This window comes from Budorcas taxicolor, chromosome 9, assembly GCF_023091745.1.
Source record: "Budorcas taxicolor isolate Tak-1 chromosome 9, Takin1.1, whole genome shotgun sequence".
In the NCBI taxonomy this organism is placed as follows: Eukaryota; Metazoa; Chordata; class Mammalia; order Artiodactyla; family Bovidae; genus Budorcas; species Budorcas taxicolor.
In genome coordinates this window covers 87807140-87831421 of record NC_068918.1, presented here as the reverse complement: position 1 = coordinate 87831421, position 24282 = coordinate 87807140, and the positions used below count along the sequence as shown (strand labels likewise).

Here is a 24282-nt window from a genome sequence, read left to right as displayed (position 1 = left end):
AAATAAACATAAGGGATGATTCTTGTTGATATATGGCAGAAACCAATACAATATTGTAAAGCAATTATCCTTCAATGAAAAATAAATATATTTAAAAAAAGCAAATGCAAGAGCTCTATAAAATATATCCTATAAAGACTGAAATTAGATCTTTGGAAGAGTTCTTTGAAAGTAGAGCAAGCCAGTATAAATGAAACCAAAACAAGAAACTTTCCATTTTTATTATCCTTTAATTAATTTCCCTTTAATTATGTTATTATGTTTCATAGCATATACCTGCTGAGACCTACCTTAGGAGCTGATATGACAAAGAAATATCCCTAAAAGGAATACATTTTTTATTTGTAGGTTGAAAAGTTGAAAATCCCCTTATTTTCTTTCTTTAATTCTAGGGCTCATTTGACAGTGGGTTGTAATACAGTTTATTTATTGACTAAGAAATATTAGAGAAATCTTTTCAGTAAGAAAATTATTTTTATATCCTAGACTGAATGTAGATGTATATTGTGATTAAAACAAGTATAGTTTATCAATAATGTGGGTTTTTAAAAAATCACAGTAGTATATGTATGTGCCCGCATGCTTGTGTGCTTGAAAGAAAAGACTTGGCTGTTTGTGAAATGCAAACTGCTTATCTGCCTCTCACTGAGAACAGCTGTAAAAGGAGATTTTTTTCCCCCTTTCCTATAAGGGTGGGATGATTTGAGAGAATAGCATTGAAACATGTGTATTTCTGTATGTAAAATAGATGACCAGAGCAAGTTTGATACATGAAGCGGGGGACTCAAATCTGGTGCTCTGGGACAAGCCAGAGGGATAGGGTGGGGAGGGTTGGGGATGGGGGCTCAGGATGGGGGAGGACACGTGTACCTGTGGCTGAGTCACGCTGATGTATGGCAAAACCCACCACAGCATTGTAATTATCTTCCAATTAAAATAGACTAATTTTAAAAAAAGAAAGGATAAAAAAAGTTACACCCTGATCTATAGAAATTACCAAAGCACACCTGTTTCTGTAAAGGAGAGTTCTGATGGCGAGAAAAATGCAGGATGAAGACCTGAGCGTAGGTCTAAACATGCATTTCTCTATAATCTTGATACATGTATTGGATGATTTTTGGTGTATTAAGCTACATCAGTTAACTTCTATTCAAGGGTGGAAGGATCCATCCTTCCAGTTTGGAGAATCTTAGGTTGAGGAAGGAAAAGCAGAGGCAGGGAAACTGTGGGCTCTGGGAATGTCTTTGTCTCAGTCTGGGACAGCGCATCACCCCTGAGCAAGGCATGTGTCCAAGGTGGTCAGGGATGGCCCTTCTGAGAAAGAGCATCTGGCCCTTGATGGTCTTTCCTACTGGATCATTTTCATCAGTATCCAAACACGCTCCTGAATGTCTCATCTTAAAAAATTTCCCAGAGGACCTAGAGATGATTGTACTAACTGAAGTAAGTCAGACAGAGAAAGACAGATATCATATGATATCTCCTATATGCATAATCTACAAAAAATGATGCAGATGAAGTGATTTGCAAAACAGATATAGACTCACGGACACAGAAAACAAACTTCTGGTTACCAAAGCAGAAAGAAGGTGGAGGTATAAGTTAGGAGTCAGGGATTAGCATATATAAAATATATGTTATATGTTGGGATATAACACCATGGAATTTTCCAGGCCAGAATACTAACCCAGGTCTCCCACATTGCACGCAGATTCTTTACCAGCTTAGCCACAAGGGAAGCCCTATATTGGATATTATATATAAAATAGATAAATGGGGACCTACTGCTGTGGCTCAGGGAAAAATACTTAATAGCTTGCAATAACCTATCATGGAAAAGAATCTAAAAAAGAATATACATGTATAACTGAATCATTTTTCTGTATACCTGAAACAAACACAGCATTGTAAACCAATGATATTTTAAATAAAAATATTAAAAATAAAAGTATTAAAACATTTCTGAGACTTCATATGGCCTCTAGGAGATGCTCCTTTCACAGCCAGGCTTCTGAAAAGACCTGTCCTCCCAAGACCTTCCCAGCATCTGTCCTGGTCACTCTTCAACGCACTCACTTGGGCTTTGGTCTCCACTCCGCCTCCTAAAGTGGTCAAGGTTGCCAGGTTGCCTAATCCCATTAAGCAAACTTTAGGAAACTGCTGTCTCCAGTGTATTAACCTCTTTTTAGCCCCGCATGCTTCTGAGCATGGCTGATGTTCCATTCCAAAGGATGGAGGGGAGCACCTCGAGGGGTGGAATAGAGCCGCAGCTGTCTCAGTGGCCATGTTGGCCCCGGATCACCGAGCTCTCTTTGCAGCTCTGTGGTGGGACCACGGCTGGGCAACCCCTGGCCACCCTCTGCAGTAGCCAAGGGCAGAGTGAGCTTCAGACAGACTTTGTGACTCAGATTCTATCTCAGAAGAAAATTGAGACCATTGTTTGTACCAGACTCTCGTGCAGTTTCCTCAGAAATGCCAGATCATTGAGCCCCACATGGTTTCTTTTTTAATAAACAGTGAGGGGTCACTGAATATTGTATTGTATTGCATACTGGTCACTAAGCTCAGTATAAAAACGACCGTGTATTACGGTCCAGGATTTAGTCCAGGTCTCGTTTCTTCTCAACATCATCAGCTCAACAAAGTTTTTGTATCTGGTGGTGGAACGATTCAGAGAATGCCTGTCACATTAGTTTAAGCAACACTGTCACAACCTAAGTTTGTACTGTGGGAAATCAAATAATGGCCTCTAGGTTCTATTTAAAAAGTTATGACCAACCTAGACAGCATATTAAAAAACAGAGACATTACTTTGCCAACAAAGGTCCGTCTAGTCAAAGCTATGATTTTTCCAGTCGTCATGCATGGATGTGAGAGTTGGACCATAAAGAAAGCTGAGTGCCAAGGAATTGATGCTTTTGAATTGTGATGTTGAAGAAGACTCCTGAGAGTCCCTTGGACTGTAAGGAGATCCAAGCAGTCCATCCTAAAGGAAATCAGTCCTGAATATTCATCGGAGGGACTGATGTTGAAGCTGAAGCTCCAATATTTTGGCCACCTGTTGCGAAGAACTGACTCATTGGAAAAGACCCTGATGCTGGGAAAGCTTGAAGGCAGGAGGAAAAGGGGATGACAGGATGAGATGGTTGGATGGCATCACCAACTCAATGGACATGACTTTGAGTAAACTCTGGGAGTTGGTGATGGACAGGGAAGCCTGGCGTGCTGCAGTCCATAGGGTCGCAAAGAGTCAAACACGACTGAGTGACTGAACTGAACTGCAGTTCTATTTAGACCCAGGGATGGACAAATCAGCATCAAAATTGCCCCAGGGTGGTTTCCTAGTGCTCCATCGACATGCAATTATTAGCAAACAGATCAAATTTCTTCTTACTTAAGGTTTCATACCCATTAATGTGGAAATTGTTAAATAGTTCTGATCTATTAACCTAGCAATCCAGTTAATCTTTTAACATAGTGCCACCTATTCATGGAATTGTTTTCCTAGTTAGTCATTTGTATTCACAGCCACCCAGTTGCTTCCAATAGAGCAGCAAATTTTACTTGGTTGGTGCAAAGCAAATAATTTACAAATTCATGATAATTAATTATCAGCGGTGTTGATGCATTAATCAATTGCTCCATTTTAATTTTACTTTCGTAGGTCTCGGAGACCTCCTGGATGACTATGTAAATACCCAGGGGGCTTCCCTGCTTACTTTGAGCCGGAAGAAACTGGCAGGAAGAAGCGTAGAGGATTGCGCAGCAAAGTGTGAGGAGGAGACAGACTTCGTTTGCAAGTATGTTCCTGGTAACTGCACCTACACAGAACTCCTGTTGACTGAGACACATTACATTGATCACAAGAAATTTGCTCAGGGATTTATCAGTGAAAATAGGATTTAAGAGGAATTTCATTAGGTTGGAGTTTGGAATCTGTATTTGCTCCCTGTATCTGAAACCATATAGTTTCTTGTGAAAGTTCATTAGTGCCCCTTTTAGAAAAATGCTCCCAAAAGGAAATGATTTAACACTTGACATCAGTAGCTATAGTTACAAGTTGCAGCTTTTTAACATCTTTGTTGGTAAATATTTATTGAGGATCATGTGACTGGAAGTGTCCTAGACCTTAAGGGGCCATGAAGCATAGATACAGTGATCTGGTATATATATGTGTGTGTGTGTGTGTGTGTGTGTGTGTGTGTGTGATAGATTTTATATGTGATATATAAAATCAGTATATATGATAAATTTTTGTGTAGACCCAAAAGCAGTGCTTGCCCTTTTGTACTTATGGTATAGTCACAGAAAGTGGATAAAATGTTAAAAAAAAATACAGCCAATTTGAGATATTGATAAAATCAGTATGTGCTCTGTTAAGGTTTAGAAGAAAGAACCATCCTAAGAGTTGAGACAACCAGGGAAGGCCTGGGGTGGAGTTGGGGGGAACTGAGCTGGGCTTTGAGGGGTGAAATCTTGGTAAATAGCGACCAAGTGGGAAGGATTCTAGGCAGAGGGCAGCCTGGCTGGGCACCTGTGAGAGGGACCGGGTCAGCTGATGCAAAGGTTCATGTAGGAGATGGGGCTGGTAAGGAAGCCTTGGACGGCTTTGATGGCGGGCTCAATATCCACACAGGACTAGTGCAGGGCTGGGGGGCGTGAGAGAAGGGGGTAGAATCAGAGGCATCGTCAAGGGGGAAGTTAGAGGCGTCCATGTGGACCGTCTCGGGGATGGGTTCAAAGGAGCTCAGTTGCTTCTTTCCCACACAAAGCAGATATTCTGGCGCTTCATTAAGAAAAATGGGTGAAGAAAGAATAAAGCAGTTAAAACAGAAAATGGGGAGGGGAAGAAGGTGAAGGTAGAAGAGAAAAAAAGAATATCTACCATGTTGCTGTATCCTTTCATTATGGTACCAGGTTGAATTGAAAGTGAGTTCTGAGCTCCTCGATTCATCGAAAGCTGTCTTTAGAGTTTCTTCCTTAAATATTGCTTTACACAAAGGAAATAAGAGTGGTGTTGAAATTCCTTTAAATCAAGGACTAGAGTGGTGTTTGCTGTTTCTCTTCTGCAGGGCATTCCAGTATCACAGTAAAGAGCAACAATGTGTCATAATGGGCGAAAGCAGCAAGACCGCCCCAGTCTTTAGGATGAGGGATGTCACTCTATATGAGAAGAGAAGTATGTACAATGTTTTCTTCCTCCTTCTTCTTTCTCTTTCTGCTTTTCCTCCCTCTCTCCCTTCCCTCCCCACCAGCCCTGTTACTATCTGTTATTTATCAGACCAGCAAATGCAGGAGCTATGGTGCACTGAAAAGGAACTTGGAGTCAGAAGATTTGGCCACTAACCCACAAGGCCAACCTGAATATAATATTTCACCTTTTGGGTTTCATTTCCCTTGATTTCAAAACACAGGAATTGGATTTATAAAATCACTTCCGCCTCTATGAACCTGAAAATAAGATACTAAGTAATATCTTATTTAAAGATATTAAAATATTAAGATATTTTAATTGATTATTTTAATATTTTATTTTAAGATATTAAGATTTAAATATTAAGATATTTAAATAATATCTTATTTAAAGATAAAAATAAAATTTTCTTCTTATTTTTAAGAAGAAAGGAGTCCACAAGTTCCTTATGATCTTGTTTTTTTTTTTCTTTTCTTCAGGGACCACGGTCTGTGGTCTGAAGCCTGGAGCAATGGCAAAACCGAGGTGTTTTCAATCTGCAGTAACACTTGAATAGAGACAGTATCCTTAGTTTTACTCGTAAAGGTTCTACTTTTTTTTCAGTCATGGCCCATATTTCCCGTAGTCTCTGAAATGGTGCAGAACTTTGAAAATGTGCAGAAGTTGCAGCTCATTTTTCGAGAGTTCCTTAAAAACTCTGGATCCTTCGTTGTTTAGGATCACGAATGGCCTAGATTCCTTCAGAAACTGTGTGTCTTCTTAGGCGTGCACAAGTTCACTAAGTCTGTACGAAGATTCAAGTGACTTATGGTGCTTTTACAGCGTCTTCCTATTCCCTGTTGTTGGTGGGGTGTCAGGACTATTTTGCTAGCAGTTTTACTCTCCAGGTATTCTGCACCACAAGTGATGAAGGCAACAAGAAACATCCTATTTCACGTATTCTTGACAACAGCTTGCAACGTTCTCTCGAGTTTCCCCACCAAACTCTAAGATTTTGAGAGGTGTTTTTTAGGTTGGGATTATATCTACGTGGTGGTTCATCTTAGCTTTAAGTAGCTGTGCACCTGTTAACCTCACGAGGGGTCCACTGTTGAGCTCTAGCTCTTGAGTCTAAAGTGCAAATTAAATCTGAAGTTTATCTGTGGACGTTTTTAGGTCTTGCAGTTAGTGAGTAAAGGAAGAGATACATGGGCTTACCCAGTCTGTCAGACATTTAAAAAATGCTGGTGGGATTCTGTGTGCAAATGTTACCATTTAAACATGTCCTCTGTAAATGGTTAACCAGAAGAATCAAGGGGGTGACCTCTAGGCTTCGTTTGGCTAGTTGAAGAGTTGCCTGTTTTCAGGGTGACGGAAAGGAGCCAAAGGTTATACAAACAGTGGCGGGTACATACAAACAAAAGAGAGGGAAAGAGTCAAAAGTCAGTTGCTTTTGGGTGCTTGTGTCTTTACTGTGGAATGTTGACCCCCTGCAAAATTACCTGCCAGCGTGTTTCTGGGAACAGTCGGTGTCAGATAAGTTTCATCTCCACTGGCCATCAGGGCCACTGCCGCCATTTGGGTCTAAAGCCACCCTCATCACAGCAGCGGCTGGTCCGGCACCGCCCTGCTTCGAACCCTCAGTGCCCTTAGAAGAAAGTCCAAATACACACCAGTCGCTACCGGGCGCTGTGTTACTCAGCCGACCTCGCGTGCGGGGCTGATGTCTGTGCCTCCTGCGGCAGGCGGAGCACAGGCTTGCTCATCCTGACCCTCCTCTGTTCTTCCGGCTCCTCATTTCCCAAGTTGCAGCTTGGGAATCCCCTCCCCGACCCCTGGCCTCTGGAATACCTTGTTTACCTTTTTGATAAGTGTAGCATATAGACTGGCATTATATATCTCGATGCTTTTGAACTGTGGTGTTGGAGAAGACTCTTGAGAGTCCCTTGGACTGCAAGGAGATCCAACCAGTTCATTCTGAAGGAGATCAACCCTGGGATTTCTTTGGAAGGAATGATGCTAAAGCTGAAGCTCCAGTACTTTGGCCACCTCATGCAAAGAGTTGACTCATTGGAAAAGACTCTGATGCTGGGAGGGATTGGGGGCAGGAGGAGAAGGGGACGACCCAGGATGAGATGGCTGGATGGCATTACGAACTCGATGGACGTGGGTCTGAGTGAAGTCCGGGAGACGGTAATGGACAGGGAGGCCTGGCGTGCTGCGATTCATGGGGTCGCAAAGAGTCGAAAATGACTCAGTGAATGAACTGAACTGAACTGAACTGAAGATATATCTGCAATCTTTATACAGAGTGTTGAGTTTAAAGCACTAGTTACTATAGGTGTGTTAGAAGTATTCTACCCAGAAAATTGATTGATTAATTTAAAGCATTGACATGTATAACACTGTGTGCTAAGCTGCCTCAGTCGTGTCTGACTCTTTGCTATCCTATGGCCTGTAGCCCACCAGGCTCCTCTGTCCATGGAATTTTCAGGCAAGAATATTGGAATGGGTTGCCATTTCCTATTCCAGGGAATCTTCTCAACTCAGGGATTAAACCTGCATCTCTCCGTCTCCTGCATTTTCAGGCGGGTTCTTCACTACTAATGCCACCTGGGAAGCCCAAGATCACTGAACTGAGCTTCCAGTGTAATATAGCAGCTTCCCACTATTTGTTTTACACGTAAGTCACTATCGTGTGTAAGATAGATTGCTCGTGGGAAGCTGCTGTATTACACAGAGAGCTCAGCTCAGTGCTCTGTGATGACCCAGAGGGGTGGGCTGGAGGGCTGGGAGGGAGACTCAAGAGGGAGGAGATATATATATATATATAAACATACTTATGGCTGATTCGCATTGTTGGATGGTAGAAACCAACACAACATTGTAAAAGAAATATCCTCTACTAAAAAACACTGAGTGGGAAATCATAAAAGATGATACAAATATACTGTAAATAGCTTATATTTTCTTTGAAAACACAAGCTTATGCTGGTACCTTTGGACGTAAAGCAGAGGCATTTTTTCTTTGAATCTGGAGCCACAACGGGAGTTATCTAGAGCATTTCTTGTATAAACCACACTCATGAATTATCTACCATAATCTGTCCTTCTCTTTGAACTTGAGCAAGTATAGAGACACCCGTTAACAATCTGACTGTAAAATTCCTTTATATTTTCATGATTCCCCTTCTCTCAAAGTCATGTCAACAACACGGATGGGCGGCTCTCAGTGGATTTGGTAACAGTTTGTTTTGGCCGCACCCTGTGGCATGGGGGATCTTAGTTCCTGGACCAGGGAAGGACCCTGTGTTCCCTGGTGGTGGGAGCACAGAGTCTTCACCACTGGGCCACCAGGAAAGCCCCTTGATAACAATTTAAAGAACTACTCTACTCTTTCAACTACTTGAAACTATTTATCTTAGTTTATAAAAAAAGCTCCTTCCCCTCTTCCTTTCATTTCTCAGTTTAGATCATCTGTAATCAAATAGAGCTGTATAAAAAGTTTTGGAAATAAAAACAATTGACTCTTGGTAAATGTATAATCCAACTGGTGGGAACAGAGAGGGTCAGCACTCCTGAAAGTGGCCTGCCAGCCACAGATGCCCATCCTGCTGCATGTGGGCTGCAGGGGAGCCCTTGGCAGTGTGTTTTAAAGACAGGATGGGGCCCACTGGGTAACCAGCAAGTTGTTAAAACGGAGCCTGGTTGAGAGCATCTTCTGTAAACGTTGGGAGGAGACCACAACTGTATTACCCTCTTTGGTACTTTTTTCACACTTAAAATACCACCGTGAGCCTAGAAATGGCTTGCATCTCTTTCAGCCTCTGCAGGTCTGCCCATTCCACGAAGAAGCCCTCACCCCTTCCCATCCACTCCCTCACGATGTTATTTATTTTCTCTGTTACATGTGTTGCCATGAGGTTGTCTGTTTCACAGTCTGTGTCCTTGATTACCTTGGAGCCCCAGACTCCACTGGGATGTAAGCTCCTCTCGGGCAGGACCTGTGCGGTCCTACTCCAGCACGCAGCATCTGCCCGGCACACGGGAGGGCAGGAGCTCTGGACAAAGGAATCAGTGCCCCACACTGAACTATAATTCTTTACTGTTGTTGTTTAGTTGCTAACTCGTGTCCGACGCTTTTGCGACCCCATGGACTGTAGCCCACCAGGCTCCTCTGTTCATAGGAACTGTCCAGGAAAGAATAGCGGAGAGGGCTGCCATTTCTTTCTCTGGGGATCTTCTCAACCCAGGGATTGAACCCCCATCTCCTGCATTGGGAGGCAGATTCTTTACCACTGAGCCACCAGGGAAGCCTGCAATAACTCTCACACAGACTGTCTTTTTAGATAGTGGGTGACAGTGTCCTTTCTCACAACGTGACCGAGCAGTGCAGGGCTTCCTCGTGACTTTTTGTCGTTGTTGTGGAAGGGTTTGACCACTGTCTGGGCTTCCTTGCAGTCTACGTTTCGGAGTGCAAGATCGGAAATGGGAAGACCTACAGAGGGACCACAGCCAAAACAAAAAGTGGTGTCACCTGTCAAAAATGGAGCGCCACTTCTCCACATGTACCCAAGTAAGGCTTTCTCTTTTGTCTGAGTGTTCACCTCTTATACTCAGAATGATCCCATTACTTCTGACTCAAATCAGAACATGTGACCAGCAGGTATGTGGAGAATCTTATTGATGCTGGTGCAGAGCTGTTCAATAATTGATGGCATAAAAGCAGAAAATGGCTGCTTTCCATTCATCCTTGTGTATATGGTTTTTTTTTTTGGAAGACTTAAAACAACAAAAAAAAAAGAACAATAAATTCTAGAACATGAATTTTAGGCTGAGACTGAAAAAAGAAAAAGATGATGATGTTTACAATTGAATCAGTCTAAATCAAATGTGTTCACACCAACATTGCAAAAAACAGATTATCTTGCAACTTGCCTATTAGTTATTTTAATGTCATTTTTTATACTTTGCCCAGTATGGTATTCAGTTCAGTTCAGTCGCTCAGTCATGTCCAACTCTTTGCAACCCCATGAATCGCAGCACGCCAGGCCTCCCTGTCCATCACCAACTCTCTGAGTCCACCCAAACTCACGTGCATTGAGTCGGTGATGCCATCCAGCCATCTCACCCTCTGTCGTCTCCTTCTTCTCCTACCCTCAATCCCTCCCAGTATCAGGGTCTTTTCCAATGAGTAAACTCTTTGCATGAGGTGGCCAAAGTATTGGAGTTCCAGCCTCAGCATCAGTCCTTCGAGTGAACACCCAGGACTGGTCTTCTTTCGGATGGACTGGTTGGATCTCCTTGCAGTCCAAGGGACTCTCAAGAGTCTTCTCCAACACCACAGTTGAAAAGCATCAATTCTTTGGTGCTCAGCTTTCTTCACAGTCCAACTCTCACATCCATACATGACCACTGGAAAAACCATATTAGGTGGTATTAAATTCTCATTAACAATGCTTATCAAGTGGGAATTTAGTGTCTATGAGCCTCCCCACTCCCAAATTGTCTTTAGCCATCCTTGTGAGTTGGGCTTCCCTGGTGGCTCAGTGGTAAAATATCCGCCCTCCAAAGCAGGAGTCATGGGTTCGATCCCAGGGTCAAGAAGATCCCCTGGAGAAAGAAATGGCAACCCACTCCATTATTCTTGTCTGAAAAATCCCATGAACAGAAGAACCTGGTGGGCTACAGTCCATGGGGTCACACAACTGAGAGACTAAGCAACAACAACAAGAAGTCTCGTATTCCCGGCACATTAGGGCTTATTGAGATTAAAAAGATACACCAGATGGCCAAGTCATAGCAGGGCAAGGGTCTGAGAGAGAATCTTGGTCGTCTACACCCCAAACGGTGAGGAACCTGAAGTCCCAAGAGCACCAAATCTACCAAAAACAGGTACACAGAAGAACCAGAAACAAAATCTTCCATTTTAGATTCGAAGTCTTAGATTTTTAATCCAATTTCTTATTGCAACACAGCAGCTCATCTCTGAAAACGAGCTTCACTCCATCCTCCCACTCTCCCGTTAACTCTAGACATACCTAAGAGAGGATGCAGAGTTTGGCATCAGACAGGTCTGACTTTAAACTCTTGAGATGCTATTTATTAACTGCTCAAGCTTAGGTGAGATTTGATCTGTTTCACATGGCTGTGCCTCAGTTTTCTGATCTGGGAAGTGGGAGTATAATAACACCTTCCTGATAGGGATTTTTATGGACTACATTAGAGAATGTATAGAGAGACTTTAGCATAATGCCTCATGCAGAGTTCACACAGATAAAATGGTATTAACTTCTATTATTTTTACAGAGAGAAGGGCAACTGACAAAAGCAGCTGTTTGGCATGTCTCTTGAATTTGGCAGGCTTTGAGAGCTTTAAATTTCTACTGTGCGTAAGACACTTTGACTCTACTTCTAAGACTTGGCTGTTCACACAGTAGTAACAGTGATATTAGCTACTCTACTGAACAGGCTATCAATAGAGACACTGAAAACTGGATACAAATGCTATTGGACACAGCCAAAATATAGTTGGATGACACAATCTCAAACCACAGTTGGGAAAGAGAGGGGGGTCTTATCCTGCCCTGCTGATAACATGTTGATTTTTAAAATATAGTCAAGTGACTGTTTTCCACTCTCCGCAGATTTTCGCCTGAAAAATTTCCTCTAGCGGGACTGGAGGAGAACTATTGCCGGAATCCAGACAATGATGAGAATGGGCCCTGGTGTTATACCACAGATCCGGACAAGAGATTCGACTACTGTGACATTCCTGAATGTGAAGGTCAGGGATGGCTCTAGAAAAACTTTTCCTGTTCTGCCCATTATGTGTGGAGTAATTTGCTGTAAATTATCTATGGGGATATTAATAATCAATTAGTACTGTGTTTGACATCATCAAGTAATACATGACCTCTGGGAAAAGACCAAAATTTTGCACAATTTCCATTATAGATCTAAATTATCTTTATTAACATGTAGCTCAACAGGGACAAATATAAAACTAGATGTAAACTCTAGCTGCACACGTCTTATGCTTAAAGCTCTGACGCACTTTAAGCCAGAAACATATTTGCAATTCAACTGCTAGCATAAAACCACAAAATCAATACAATTCAAATACACAACATTAAGTTAAGAGGGTAGACTTTGTCATGTTGTGGAAACCAAGCCATGAACTAGTTTTTAAGTCAGCCATCTATTGTTTTAATGAAACAATCAATTTAAGAGCACACTTCAAAAGTCAATGTCAGAAGAATGTAAAATATCCTGTGGGAAAATGTTGTTTACTTCATATTTCCTGCTACATTTATTGATGCAATAGGGCGGTGAATGAAGGTGGGGTTTGCATAACCACGTGGTTGAGCCCATACTGGCTCAGTTTCCCATCACTTCCTCTAGCCAGCCATTGGCAGTCTTTATTTATTTGTGCACTGTCTTATGAGCTCATCTGGCCCTTTACTGACATGAGAGCATCCTCTTTATATCAGGTCTGCTTCTGTTTTCCTTATTGCCCCATAAAAGTTCAAGTCGTATATTCTCCTGCTATACCACATTATATTAAGCATTGCAACGTTTCCATTTTACAAGGACGCAAGGAAGAAAAACAACCAGCATGCTTCTCAATAATAATAAAAAGAGAAGCATTGTTCCTTTAGGTGAATATTGTTCCTCTGTCGAGGTCACGAACATAAGCAAAAACCCGGGCACTAAAATCCTGAGAGGCTGCCGGCTTCTTCAGCAGTTATCCAGACAATCAGAGAGAGCTTCCCGGTGGCTCAATGGGGAAGAATCTGCCTGCCAATGCAGGAGACACAGGAGATGCGGGTTCCATCCCTGGGTTGGGGAGATACCCTGGAGGAGGAAATGGCAACTCACTCCAGTATTCTCGCCTGGAAAATGCCATGGACAGAGGAGCCTGGCAGGCTGCAGTTTACGAGGTCACAAAGAGGAAGACGTGACTGAGCAAGCATCCACTCAATCAGAATAATTCCATAGGAATTTTTTGGAAGAGAGCCCTCAAATATTAAAACATTCTAGTAGAGAATTTACAGATTCCTGAGATTATATGCAATCTCTCCCCGCAACCACCAAGGACCAACACATGTAGCCAACCTTGAAGACAAAGTATTATGGAGTTCCTGGATTTGGTCATAACTGTAATAGTCGAGAAGGTATTGACCACATCTGCTAATTCTACCATTTGAAAAAGAGAATGACATTTTAGATTGTTTTAGGAAATTAAGCCTTTATTGCCAGTTTTGTTGCTAGGTAATTGGTGGAAAATTACCAGTGAATAAGAGGCAAAGGTATTTGAGACATTTCTAGTAATGGTCTAGTCTTTACCCGTTTTTTGCGTCATTCATTTCAGTTTCTTTCTTCCTTTCTTTCCATTCTCCCCAGATGAATGTATGCATTGCAGTGGAGAAAACTATGAGGGCAAGGTTGCCAAGACCACGTCTGGACGTGACTGCCAGTCTTGGGACTCTCAGAGCCCACATGCCCACGGATACATTCCTTCCAAGTAAGTCTCCCTGGCAGTGAAATTGGATGTTTAAGCCTCTGCAATGCTATGGGTAATTTAATATTATTCAGGTATTTTAGCATTCCTCAAAAAGTGAACACCCCCAATGTTTCTGAATGTCAAAGTTTGCATTTTCCTACATGACTGCTAAAGAAGTATACATTCTTTTTTAAAATTTATTTTTATTGAAGGATAATTGCTTTGCAGAATTTTGCTGTTTTCTGTCAAACCTCAACATGAATCAGCCATAGGTATTCATATATCCCCTCCCTTAGAAGTATCCATTCTTACTAGTCAAAATGTGGTCCATGAAAAAGGGCTGTCGCCAAAGCGTTCATTAGAAATGCAGGGTCTCATCCACACTGAGTCTGGATTTGCACTGTAACCAGATTCCTGGCTCATTTGTAGGTTAAATGTAAGAAATATAGATATATGCATCTAGACACATACAATATACACATCCACCTGTGTGTTTTCCAAGTATTGCCCTCCTCTTTGTATTCCTTTTTTTTTCTTCATGCTGATGAGATTCAGGGCTTCCTACTCTGTGATCTGTGGGTGGGCTTTAGGGCTTTGTGAATCCCTCAGTATTTTATGTGTGTGTATATCAGTGTATTGTTATGGGACAGAGGATCCCTAACTTTCACTAGCTACTCAAAGGGGGTCATGAATCTATAGTAGAAAAAAGAGTCCCTGATCTAGAAAGTAATGGTGAATGGTGGGGACAAATTTCTGCATCTCCTATTTCATATTAATTGTACTTAAAACACCTCCCTCTCTATAGCTGCTTCTGGTCATTCTGTTCATTTTTTGATGACTATAGGATTATAATGGGGCTTGTAAAAACTTACAGGAAAAGAGACTGTCACAGATTCCGGTGTGGAAAACAGCTCCCCTGCGTGTCTGTACCTCCTGCTTCAAATAGCTGTCTTAAATCACCGCTGCTGTCATTTCTCTTTTCCCTGCTGCTGCTACTGCTGCGGCAAAGTCACTTCAGTCATGTCTGACTCTGTGCAACCCCATAGACGGCAGCCCACCAGGCTCCCCCGTCCCTGCTGTGCTCCAAAGAAGAAACACAGTGAAGGCCTCCAGCCTCATAATTGGTTAAATTTACTTCCCAGATACTGGAAGAAGAAGATTGCCTAAGCCACTGCAGGTTGCTCTGCCCATCCTGACAAAGCATTTACAGTCTCAGGAAGGGGCGTGAAATGAGCCCAGAGGGACACAAGGTGTGGTGTTCATCTCACAGCCTCTATCACTCGGTTCCCGCTGTGAGGGGGCTTCTTGGCCTGCACGCAGGGACATAGCTTATCTGTCCCCGTTTCTACAAGTTTAAAGCTTAGCAGGATCGGAACTGGGTAGAATAGAAGGACCATTCCTTTAACCTATGAGACACCAACTTCTAGGCTGTACTGTTTACTAAATAACTATCTCTAGCCAGTGAGTACTTTGTGTTTTAAACATTGCTATTAATTGCAGCTGACTCATTGAAGTTGGCTGACATAAGTTTTCCAGATGGCCCAGATGATAAAGTTGATCCTATTCCATGATTGTGGCACATGTAGACTGTTAGAAAATCAATCCTTGGAACCCTCAGCTGATCTTTCTTATGAGATGGTCATCACATTGAGGATACCCGTTATCTGCTCACCTCCTTGGGTGCCTGACTGTGCCTAGCACCCAGTGGGTGCTCAGTATTTGCTCATTTGAAATGATTCTCATCTGTGAAGGTAAATGTTCAGTGCTGTTAAAGTCCTTCTTGCACCTTCAGATTTCCAAGCAAGAATCTGAAGATGAACTACTGCCGTAATCCTGATGGGGAGCCCCGCCCGTGGTGTTTCACCACTGACCCCAAAAAGCGCTGGGAATTCTGTGACATCCCGAGATGTAGTAAGTATGGTTCCGACCCAGTCCTCAGGGACCTTCACTTATTCTCTCGGAATCAAGAGCGCTGTGCCCGGAAAGTGCCCCACAAGTCCTACGGGATGTGATTACTCTTTTAAAGCAGTTTATTGGTTACTATATGTAATTGATCAGAGCATCTATTTTTTATGTGTTTTTTTGGGGGGGTCCTCTTTTGTCTCTTTTGAGTACAGATGAATGTAGGCTTTTGGGAGTGATCTCCGGGACCCTCCCATTCTCTAGTGCTAAAGGCAAATCAGACCCACACCTTCTGGTACCTGGATTTCATTATCAACCAGTGAAGTGAAGGTACTCAGTCGTGTCTGACTCGGGTTGATAGCCTACCAGGGTCCTCCATCCATGGGATTTTCCAGGCAAGTGTACTGGAGTGGGCTGCTGTTTCCTTCTCCAGGGGATCTTCCCAAACCAGGGATTGAACCCGGCTCTCCTGCATTGCAGACAGACGCTTTACTGAGTTCTTTCTGATTGTAAGCAAAGTGCTGTCTCAGGACATAGTTTTTCCGTGTGGCCAACTTGGGAGGCAGCGGCAGGAGAAGAGAGGTCTGGGGAAGAAGATGAAATGGCAGGCCTAGCGGGAACGACTTGGAAAAAGCAGTTTTATCATATTTTCCGTCTATAAGCATTTGAAGTGAGGCACTGAACAAGGACGGTTGAGACTGTTAACAGGACTCAGTGGGTCCTGGGGTCTTGCTTCCTACTCTTCACTCAGACAGTCAAGCTAAAGTGACTAAAAGGACTCAGTACTCCCCTTATGAGCATCAGTTTCTCTTTCAGTCTTCTTTTCCCCTTGAGGCTTTCCTTCTTTAAATTGACGTGTAGTTGATTTCCAATATTGTTTTAGTTTCAGGTGTATAGCAAAGTGATTCGGTTATACACATGTATCCATACATCTGTATTCTCTTCCCCCCGATTCTTCTCCATTATAGTTTATTACATGATATTGAATATACTTCCATGTGCTATACAGTAAATCTTTGTTTATCTGTTTTACGTATGACAGTGTGTCTTAAGAATTTCTTGATTTCTCACCACATACCCTTTTCCTTGGAGACACTACTTTCTTTCTTCCCATGGACTCTCTCTGTTGTTTGTGGAATACTCGGAGTCAGTCAGTTATGTGTACTTAATGAATAATTTATTCTTCAGAAAGGAAGCTGGCTCATTGGCACTTGTGCAGATTTGGGGTCGGACACGACAGGTTGAGTCTCACCGTGTGTGTTAAACTGAGACTGTAGAAAACAGAGAATACAGAAAGAAGCATTTCCTCCAAGGGTCTTGTCCCTGGAGGGGTTTTTCATAAGCTGCTGCTGCTGCTAAGTCACTTCAGGCGTGTCCGACTCTGTGCGACCCCATAGACGGCAGCGCACCAGGCTCCCCCGTCTCTGGGATTCTCCAGGCAAGAACGCTGGAGTGGGGTGCCTTTTTCTTCTCTAATGCATGAAAGTGAAAAGTGAAAGTGAAGTCGCTCAGTTGTGTCCGACTCTTTGCGACCCGATGGACTGCAGCCCACCAGGCTCTCCATAAATGGGATTTTCCAGCAAGAGTCCTGGAGTGGGGTGCCGTTGCCTTCTCCGTTTTCATAAGAGGGTCTCGTAAACATTGATTCCACCACATTGGTTTCTTCTGAAAAATGATAAACAACATTCAAATGCAGGATTCTGGAAGGATGAGAGGAAAAGAACACAGACTGACACTCTCTGCCTTCACCTCCTGCAGCTTCTTCCGTCTGTGCCTTCTTTACGTGGAAGCACTCACTGTAATGTATCTTCCCCATTTAAGCCACACCCCCGCCATCTTCTGGGCCAAAGTATCAGTGTCTGAAGGGAAGCGGCGAAAACTACGGAGGGACAGTGGCCGTCACCGTATCCGGGCACACGTGTCAGCGTTGGAGCGAGCAGACGCCCCACAGACACAACAGGACCCCAGAAAACTTTCCCTGCAGGTGAGTCCCTCTGGTTTCATTTCCTTGTCAAGGAAAGGAATGAAACTTTCCATCCTTGTCACGGGATGGACCGCAAGATCCCACCGATGTGCCTTGGTTTTAGTAACAGTAGGAACCTCGGCTTAAAGCTTTTGGGAATGAAAACTAGTCAAGTCACCTGCAAGGGAAGTGACATTTAGTGCGGGTTTTCCTAGAAAACTGGTCCTCAAAGTGTGGTTTCCCAGGCCTGCAGCATCAACATTATCAGGAAATCTGTTAGAAATGCAAATTCTGGGAGACCCTCTTGTCCATCTACTAAATCAGTGACCTCAGAGTGGGTTCCAGCAGGGTTTTGCGTGAAATGTACAGTAAGGTTTGAGAACACAAATTTGAGGGCTATGATATATGCTTTAGGAGGCAAGAACAGTGTAGGAAACACCCATTGTGTTTCCAGCATACAGCACAGTGCCTGACGCATAGCGAAAGATCTGATACACAGTCAAGGAATACATTTCAGTCATTCACCCAAGAGAAGCATCCTGCCATAATTCTATGGACTCCCACTCAGCTTAAGTTTCCACCCATTATTCAGTTGGTATAGTTCTAGAGAATTAGCTGGACACACCGCCAGTATCACCATTAAGAAGTATGTGTGCACTTGGTTATTTCTTTAGCCTTTTGGAAAGCCAAACTCACAGTCCCTTCTTTTTCAGAAACTTGGAGGAAAACTACTGTCGGAACCCTGATGGGGAGACAGGCCCATGGTGCTATACAACCAACAGCGAAGTGAGGTGGGAACACTGCACGATCCCGTCCTGTGAGTCCTCTCCATTATCCACGGAACGTATGGATGCCTCGGGTAAGAAGGGCCACAGGGGCTTACTGAGGGCGCCATTGCTCCAAATTTTTGTGTTCCAGAAGCATCGCGGTAGCTTTGGAAATGGTTTCATTGTGTTGTGGTCAGAGAACGTGCCTTATGATTTCATTTATTCTATTTTTTAAAATTTATTTTTAATTGGAGGATAATTGCTTTACGATATTGTGTTGGCTTTTGCCATACAACAACGTGAATCAACTGTGAGTATACCTATGTCCCCTCCGTCTTGAACCTCCTCCCCGACTCCTCCAGGTTGTCACAGAGTACTGCATTGAGCAGCCTGTGCTAGATAGCAGCTTCCCATTAGCTGTGTATTTCACATTCACTTTAGATTTGTTGAGGCTCATGTTACGGTTCAGAATAAAGTCGTCTTGGTGAATGTTTTTTTTTTTTTTTCCTTGGTGAATGTTTTACGTGCTCTTGAGAAGAATCTGGCTTCTGTTGTTGTTGTGTAGTGCTCTACAAACGCCGACGAGGTCGAGCTGGTTAGTCCTGTTTGGCTTTCCTGAATCCTTGTTAATTTTCTATCTCCTATTCCGTTGGCTCCTGAGAGATGATCGGTGATGTCAGGGGCGCATCCATCTGTCTCTTTTCAGTTTTGTGTTTGCTTTATCTATTCTGGAACTCCTTCTCAGGCACAGACACACTTTGGATCCTTGTCTTTGCAAAGAAATGACCCCTTTATCATTATGTACTATCTCTCCACGTCTCTAGAAATAGTCCTTGTGCTAAAGGCTACTTTTGCTGACATGAATAGAGCCACTGCAACTCTATTTTTACCAGAGTCTGGATGGTGTCTTTTGCTCTCAGTCTTTTGAGATGTTTAGACCATTTGCATTTAATGTCATCATTGTTAGCATGGTTGGAGTTAAATCTACCATCAATTTAGTTATTTCTACTTGTCTTATTTGAATTTTGTTCCTTTTATCTTTCTCTGATTTAATTGAGTATTTTGTATTGCCTTTTATTACCTTATTTTACTATCTATTTAATGTTTACAATACATACCTTTAACTTACATTTTACCTACAAATAATGTTATTTTACTTGATGCATAATGTAAGAAACTTACAACATTGCAATATTTACTCTGTCCCAAAATATCATACTATTGTTCTGAGTTTACATCTATTTTGGAAACTCACAATAAATTGATACTATTTTTGCCCCAAAGAATCAGTCATGTTTTAAAACAATGAGAAAGAAAAGAAAGTCTTCTATTTATTTTTATTTATTTATTTCTACCATTTCTTCTATGCTTCATTTCTTCATGTTTGTTCTCCAATTTCCATGTGATGGGCATGTTCTTCCTGTAAAACACTTGACCTTTTCCATCCTTTATAGGACAAGTCTGTTGATGATGAAGTCTTAGCATTTGAATGTCAGGAAGAGTTTCTTTATACTGCCTTCAGTTTTAACAAACAATTTTTGTTGGGTATAGAATTCTGGGTGGACAATTTTTCCCCTTTACCACTTTAAAGATGTTCCTCCATTGCCTTCTGTTTTGAATAGTTTCTGATGGAAATCTGTGTTTCTCTGTATTTAATATTTCTTTTTTCTCTGGTTGCCTTTAAGACTTTCTCTCATTTTCAGTTTCCAGCAGTTGATTACAGTGTATCTAAGTGAGTCTATTTGTTTGCTGATATGTTTACGGTGCTTATCCTACTTGAAGCTCGCTGAGCTTCTTGTGTTTGTGGATCATTGATTTTCATTACTTTTGTAAAATCCTCAGCCACCACTGCTCAAATATTTCTTTTCCCCTGCTCTCTGTCTCTGTTTTCCTTTCTGGGACTTCAATCACCCGAACATTAGATCATTTCTTGTTGTCTCATATCTCCCGTATGCTCGTTCTATTTCTTCCCCCACTCCTTTTATTTCCCCTTTGTGTGTCAATTCAGATAATATTTATCAATCTGTTTTCAAGTTCATTGATTATTCACTTAGTTCTGTTCAGTCTGTTAATCAGCCCATCAAAGGAATTTTTCATCTCTGATAATATGGTTTTTCTTTCTAGTGTTTACATTTGATCATTTTATTCTTTTTTTTTAAATAGTTTTCATCTTTGCTGACATTCTTCATCTATCCATGCACATTGTTGACCAGTATGATACTTACTACAAAATCTGTCAACATATTAATCATAATTACTTTATAATCTCAATCTGATAATCCCATATCTCTGGGTGGCTCTGATAGGCATGAAATTAAAAGATGCTTACTCCTTGGAAGGAAAGTTATGACCAACCTAGACAGCATATTAAAAAGCAGAGACATTATTTTGTCAACAAAGGTCTGTCTAGTCAAGGCTACGGTTTTTCCAGTAGTCATGTATGAACGTGAGAGTTGGACTACAAAGAAAGTTGAGCACTGAAGAATTTATGCTTTTGAACTGTGTTGCTGGAGAAGACTCTTGAGAGTCACTTGGACTGCCAGGAGATCCAACCAGTCCATCCTAAAGGAGACCAGTCCTGAATATTCACTGGAAGGATTGATGTTGAAGCTGAAACTCCAATACTTTGGCCACCTGATGTGAAGATCTGACTCATTTGAACAGACTCTGATGCTGGGAAAGATTGAGGGCAGGAGGAGACGGGGATGACAGAGGATGAGATGGTTGATGGCATCACTGACTCAATGGACATGAGTTTGAGTAAACTCCAGGAGTTGGTGATGGACAGGGAAGCCTGGAGTGCTGTGGTTCATAGGGCTGCAAAGAGTCAGACATGACTGAGCGACTGAACTGAACTGAACTGAACTGAACCTTATAATCTCAATCTGATAATCCCACATCTCTGGGTGGCTCTGAGTCTGGCTCTGCTGATTATTTATCACTCAACAGTGGCTTTTCCCCCCTGTTTGTGTGTGTGTGTGTCTTGTAATTTTTAATCAATGCTTGGACTTAACTTGTAGATAAACAATAGCTATTGAAGCAAGTATTATTTACACTTTGAAATGGGCAGCCTTCTTTTATCAATATGCTATGTGGGTCACTGAATTAATATAATGAGCAGATAAAAGGAATTTAGGTTGTGTTGTTGCTGCTTTTCCCTATGTGAACCATAGGTTTCAAATCCCCCATGGCGAGGTGCAGTCAGCTTGTATCTAGAGTTAGGTCTGGGGTGCTGAAGAGCTTTCTCAGTATCTTAATCCCTTCTCAACTTTTAGCAATCAGTAATGCCTGCACCACAGAGGTGGGGGGCATGCCACACTTTGAACCTGACCCTCTTGATAGACTACTGTTTCTTGTTACTCAGTGCTGAGCTTTTGCTGGGGGCAGGCATTCCCTATCTTCTTGGTCTCCTCTCAACCTTAGACTCTGGGCACCTGGTGCTGTGCTGTGCTTAGTTGCTCAGTCGTGTCCAACTCTTTGCCACCCCCTGGACTGCAGTCCACCAGGCTCCTCTGTCCACGGGATTCTCCAGGCAAGAATACTGGAGTGGGTTGCCATGGCCTCCTCCAGGGGATGTTCCCAATCCAGGCATCAAACCCAGGTCTCCCGCATTGCAGGTGGATTCTTTCCCAGCTGAGCACCTGGCAATATTTCTCAATATTCTTGCCCCTTCTTCTCATGGAACTAAACTCTAAGTTGTATCTGTGTTGAGTCCTGGGTGGAAGAATAGGAGACTTCTGCTTTGTGTTGGTGAAGTATCCTGGCACAGTAGAATTTTCTGCCCCTATTCCAGGGCCCTTCTCTGAGAAGCAACGGATCTTTGCCTGAGTCATGGATGAAGGACAATTTCCCCCAGCAGCTGAAGGCTTTGGCTTTGTATAAACAAAGAGTCTGGGGAAAATGCAGAAGGTTTCCATGTCTTCCTCACTGGCACCCAGTCACCACGTGCAGCCTCTACCAAATGAATGACTGTCTTTCTGAAGACCTGCCCAGTTTTCATGAATACCTGGGGGAGATCCATAAAAGAGAGCTTGCACATGAGCGCAAGGTCCAATTACAAGCAGTCTGCCCTGCTTATTTTTTCCTCCAAGTTTTAAGTTAACTATTTACCCAAAAGTTAGGTCATTAAAGTCTTAGAATGTTCTGGATCTACTGTTTTCTTTGCATGTCCATCTGCCTCCCAATATGTAAAAAGAGGGCGGTGTTAATTCCCAGAGAGGATATTGTTTGTGTAATAAGTTATTTCACACGTTTCTCTGTTCCAGTCATTATTTACTGATTTCTTCTCTTTTGATTTCAGTACCACCTGAACAGACTCCTGTGGCCCAGGACTGCTACCATGGTAATGGGCAGAGTTATCGAGGGACGTCGTCCACTACTGTCACAGGAAGGAAATGCCAGTCGTGGTCATCAATGATACCACACCGGCATCAGAAGACCCCAGAAAGCTACCCAAACGCGTATGTCTTTGATTTTCAACCGGTAGAGGAGAACCGCCAGCTTCAGTTTCCGTTTAAAGGGTTATGCTCGAAACTAAGAAGGAAATGGCAACTCCAGTATTCTTGCCTGGAGAATCCCATGGACAGGGGAGCCTGGTGGACTGCTATCCATGGGGTTGCAGAGTCGGACACGACTGAAGCGACTTAGCATGCATGCATGCATTGGAGAAGGAAATGGCCAACTACTCCAGTACTCTTGCCTGGAGAATCCCTGGGACAGAGGAGCCTGGTGGGCTGCCATCTATGGGGTTGGACAGAGTCAGATATGACTGACACAACTTAGCAGCAGCAGCAGCTAGAAACTAATGTCTTAGGACCAAATTTCCTTTGGCTCAAGAGAATGAGACAAAATGTCTCAGGCAACTTGCTTTTGTGCAAAATTTCTGAAAGAAGATAAGCTGGAGGCTGGCTTTCTTTCCTGAGTAGTGTTTCAGAAGCAGGGTGGGATAGACAGAGGGGCTGAGGTCCTACTAGTAGAAAGCTCAGAAGCATAGATGATCGAAGGCTTAGAAATAGGATCATTTCATAGCTCTTGCTTACAGATCAATGTTGTCTTTCAGCCGTGGAATTTTATCATTTCGTCCTCCAACTCCTGAAGTGGTTTGTGTTTGCCATTGGGTAATAAATTTAAATATTTATCACCACTGGCTGATCTATGTATCACCCGACCTGTATAGACATATTGGGTCCTGAGCGCTAGTGGTCTCAGAGAATGTGAATTACCAGAGCATTAAGAGCAAAAGCAGGAAGGCAGATTAGAGTCAGAAAGTACACAGATGCTGATACGCAGAATGGACATCAGTGGACAAGTCAGAGGGCAAAATAGTGGACAAGACTGGGACTGATCAGACCAGTTTTTCTGTGACACATGGCTGTAAAAATATGGGAAAATTTCACATGATGGACAACAGGCAGCATAGGACTGTGACTTTTCAGAAAGGAAAATAAATTAGATCGAACTTAAATGACCCTGGTTTTCTTCCTGGAGATACTTCGGGAAGAAAGTATCTCCTTGGACTGCAGTGCAAGGAAACAGAACCAGGGCAGACCACAGCACTCTTGCTGATCTGAGGAGACAGGGGCTAGAGCTGGGGCCTAGTGAGGCGGCTTGGATTGGGTAGGCTGGGTGATCTTGAGAAGCGCTTCCCTCATAGCTCAGTCGGTAAAGAATCTGCCTGCAATGCAGGAGACCTGGGTTCAATCCCTGGGTTGGGAAGATCTTCTGGAGAAGGAGATGGCAACCCACTCCGGTATTCTTGCCTGGAAAATCCCATGGATAGAGGAGCCTGGTGGGCTACAGTCCACGGGGCTGCAAGAGTTGGATACGACTTAGTGGCTAAACCACCAATCTTGAGAAAGGATCTGTGCAGAGAAGGCACTTTGGAAATACATATGGAGTTCTCCTGAAGTCTTTGGCTGAATGCAAAGCTATACACATTGCAGGGAGAGATTCTGCAGTGAACAAAGAACAG

The 24282-nt window shown here is 42.8% G+C and overlaps 1 protein-coding gene across 1 annotated transcript in view; it reads left to right on the top strand.

Moving 5' to 3' along the window:
- PLG (plasminogen) overlaps window positions 1–24282 on the top strand; it is a 47939-nt gene that overhangs the window by 1199 nt on the left and 22458 nt on the right. The window contains exons 2-10 of the mRNA XM_052645972.1: window positions 3665–3800; window positions 5073–5179; window positions 9635–9749; window positions 11821–11960; window positions 13580–13700; window positions 15472–15590; window positions 17403–17565; window positions 18258–18403; window positions 22612–22771. Of these exons, the coding sequence (XP_052501932.1) occupies window positions 3665–3800; window positions 5073–5179; window positions 9635–9749; window positions 11821–11960; window positions 13580–13700; window positions 15472–15590; window positions 17403–17565; window positions 18258–18403; window positions 22612–22771 (1207 nt within the window). The remainder of the gene's footprint in view (window positions 1–3664; window positions 3801–5072; window positions 5180–9634; window positions 9750–11820; window positions 11961–13579; window positions 13701–15471; window positions 15591–17402; window positions 17566–18257; window positions 18404–22611; window positions 22772–24282) is intronic.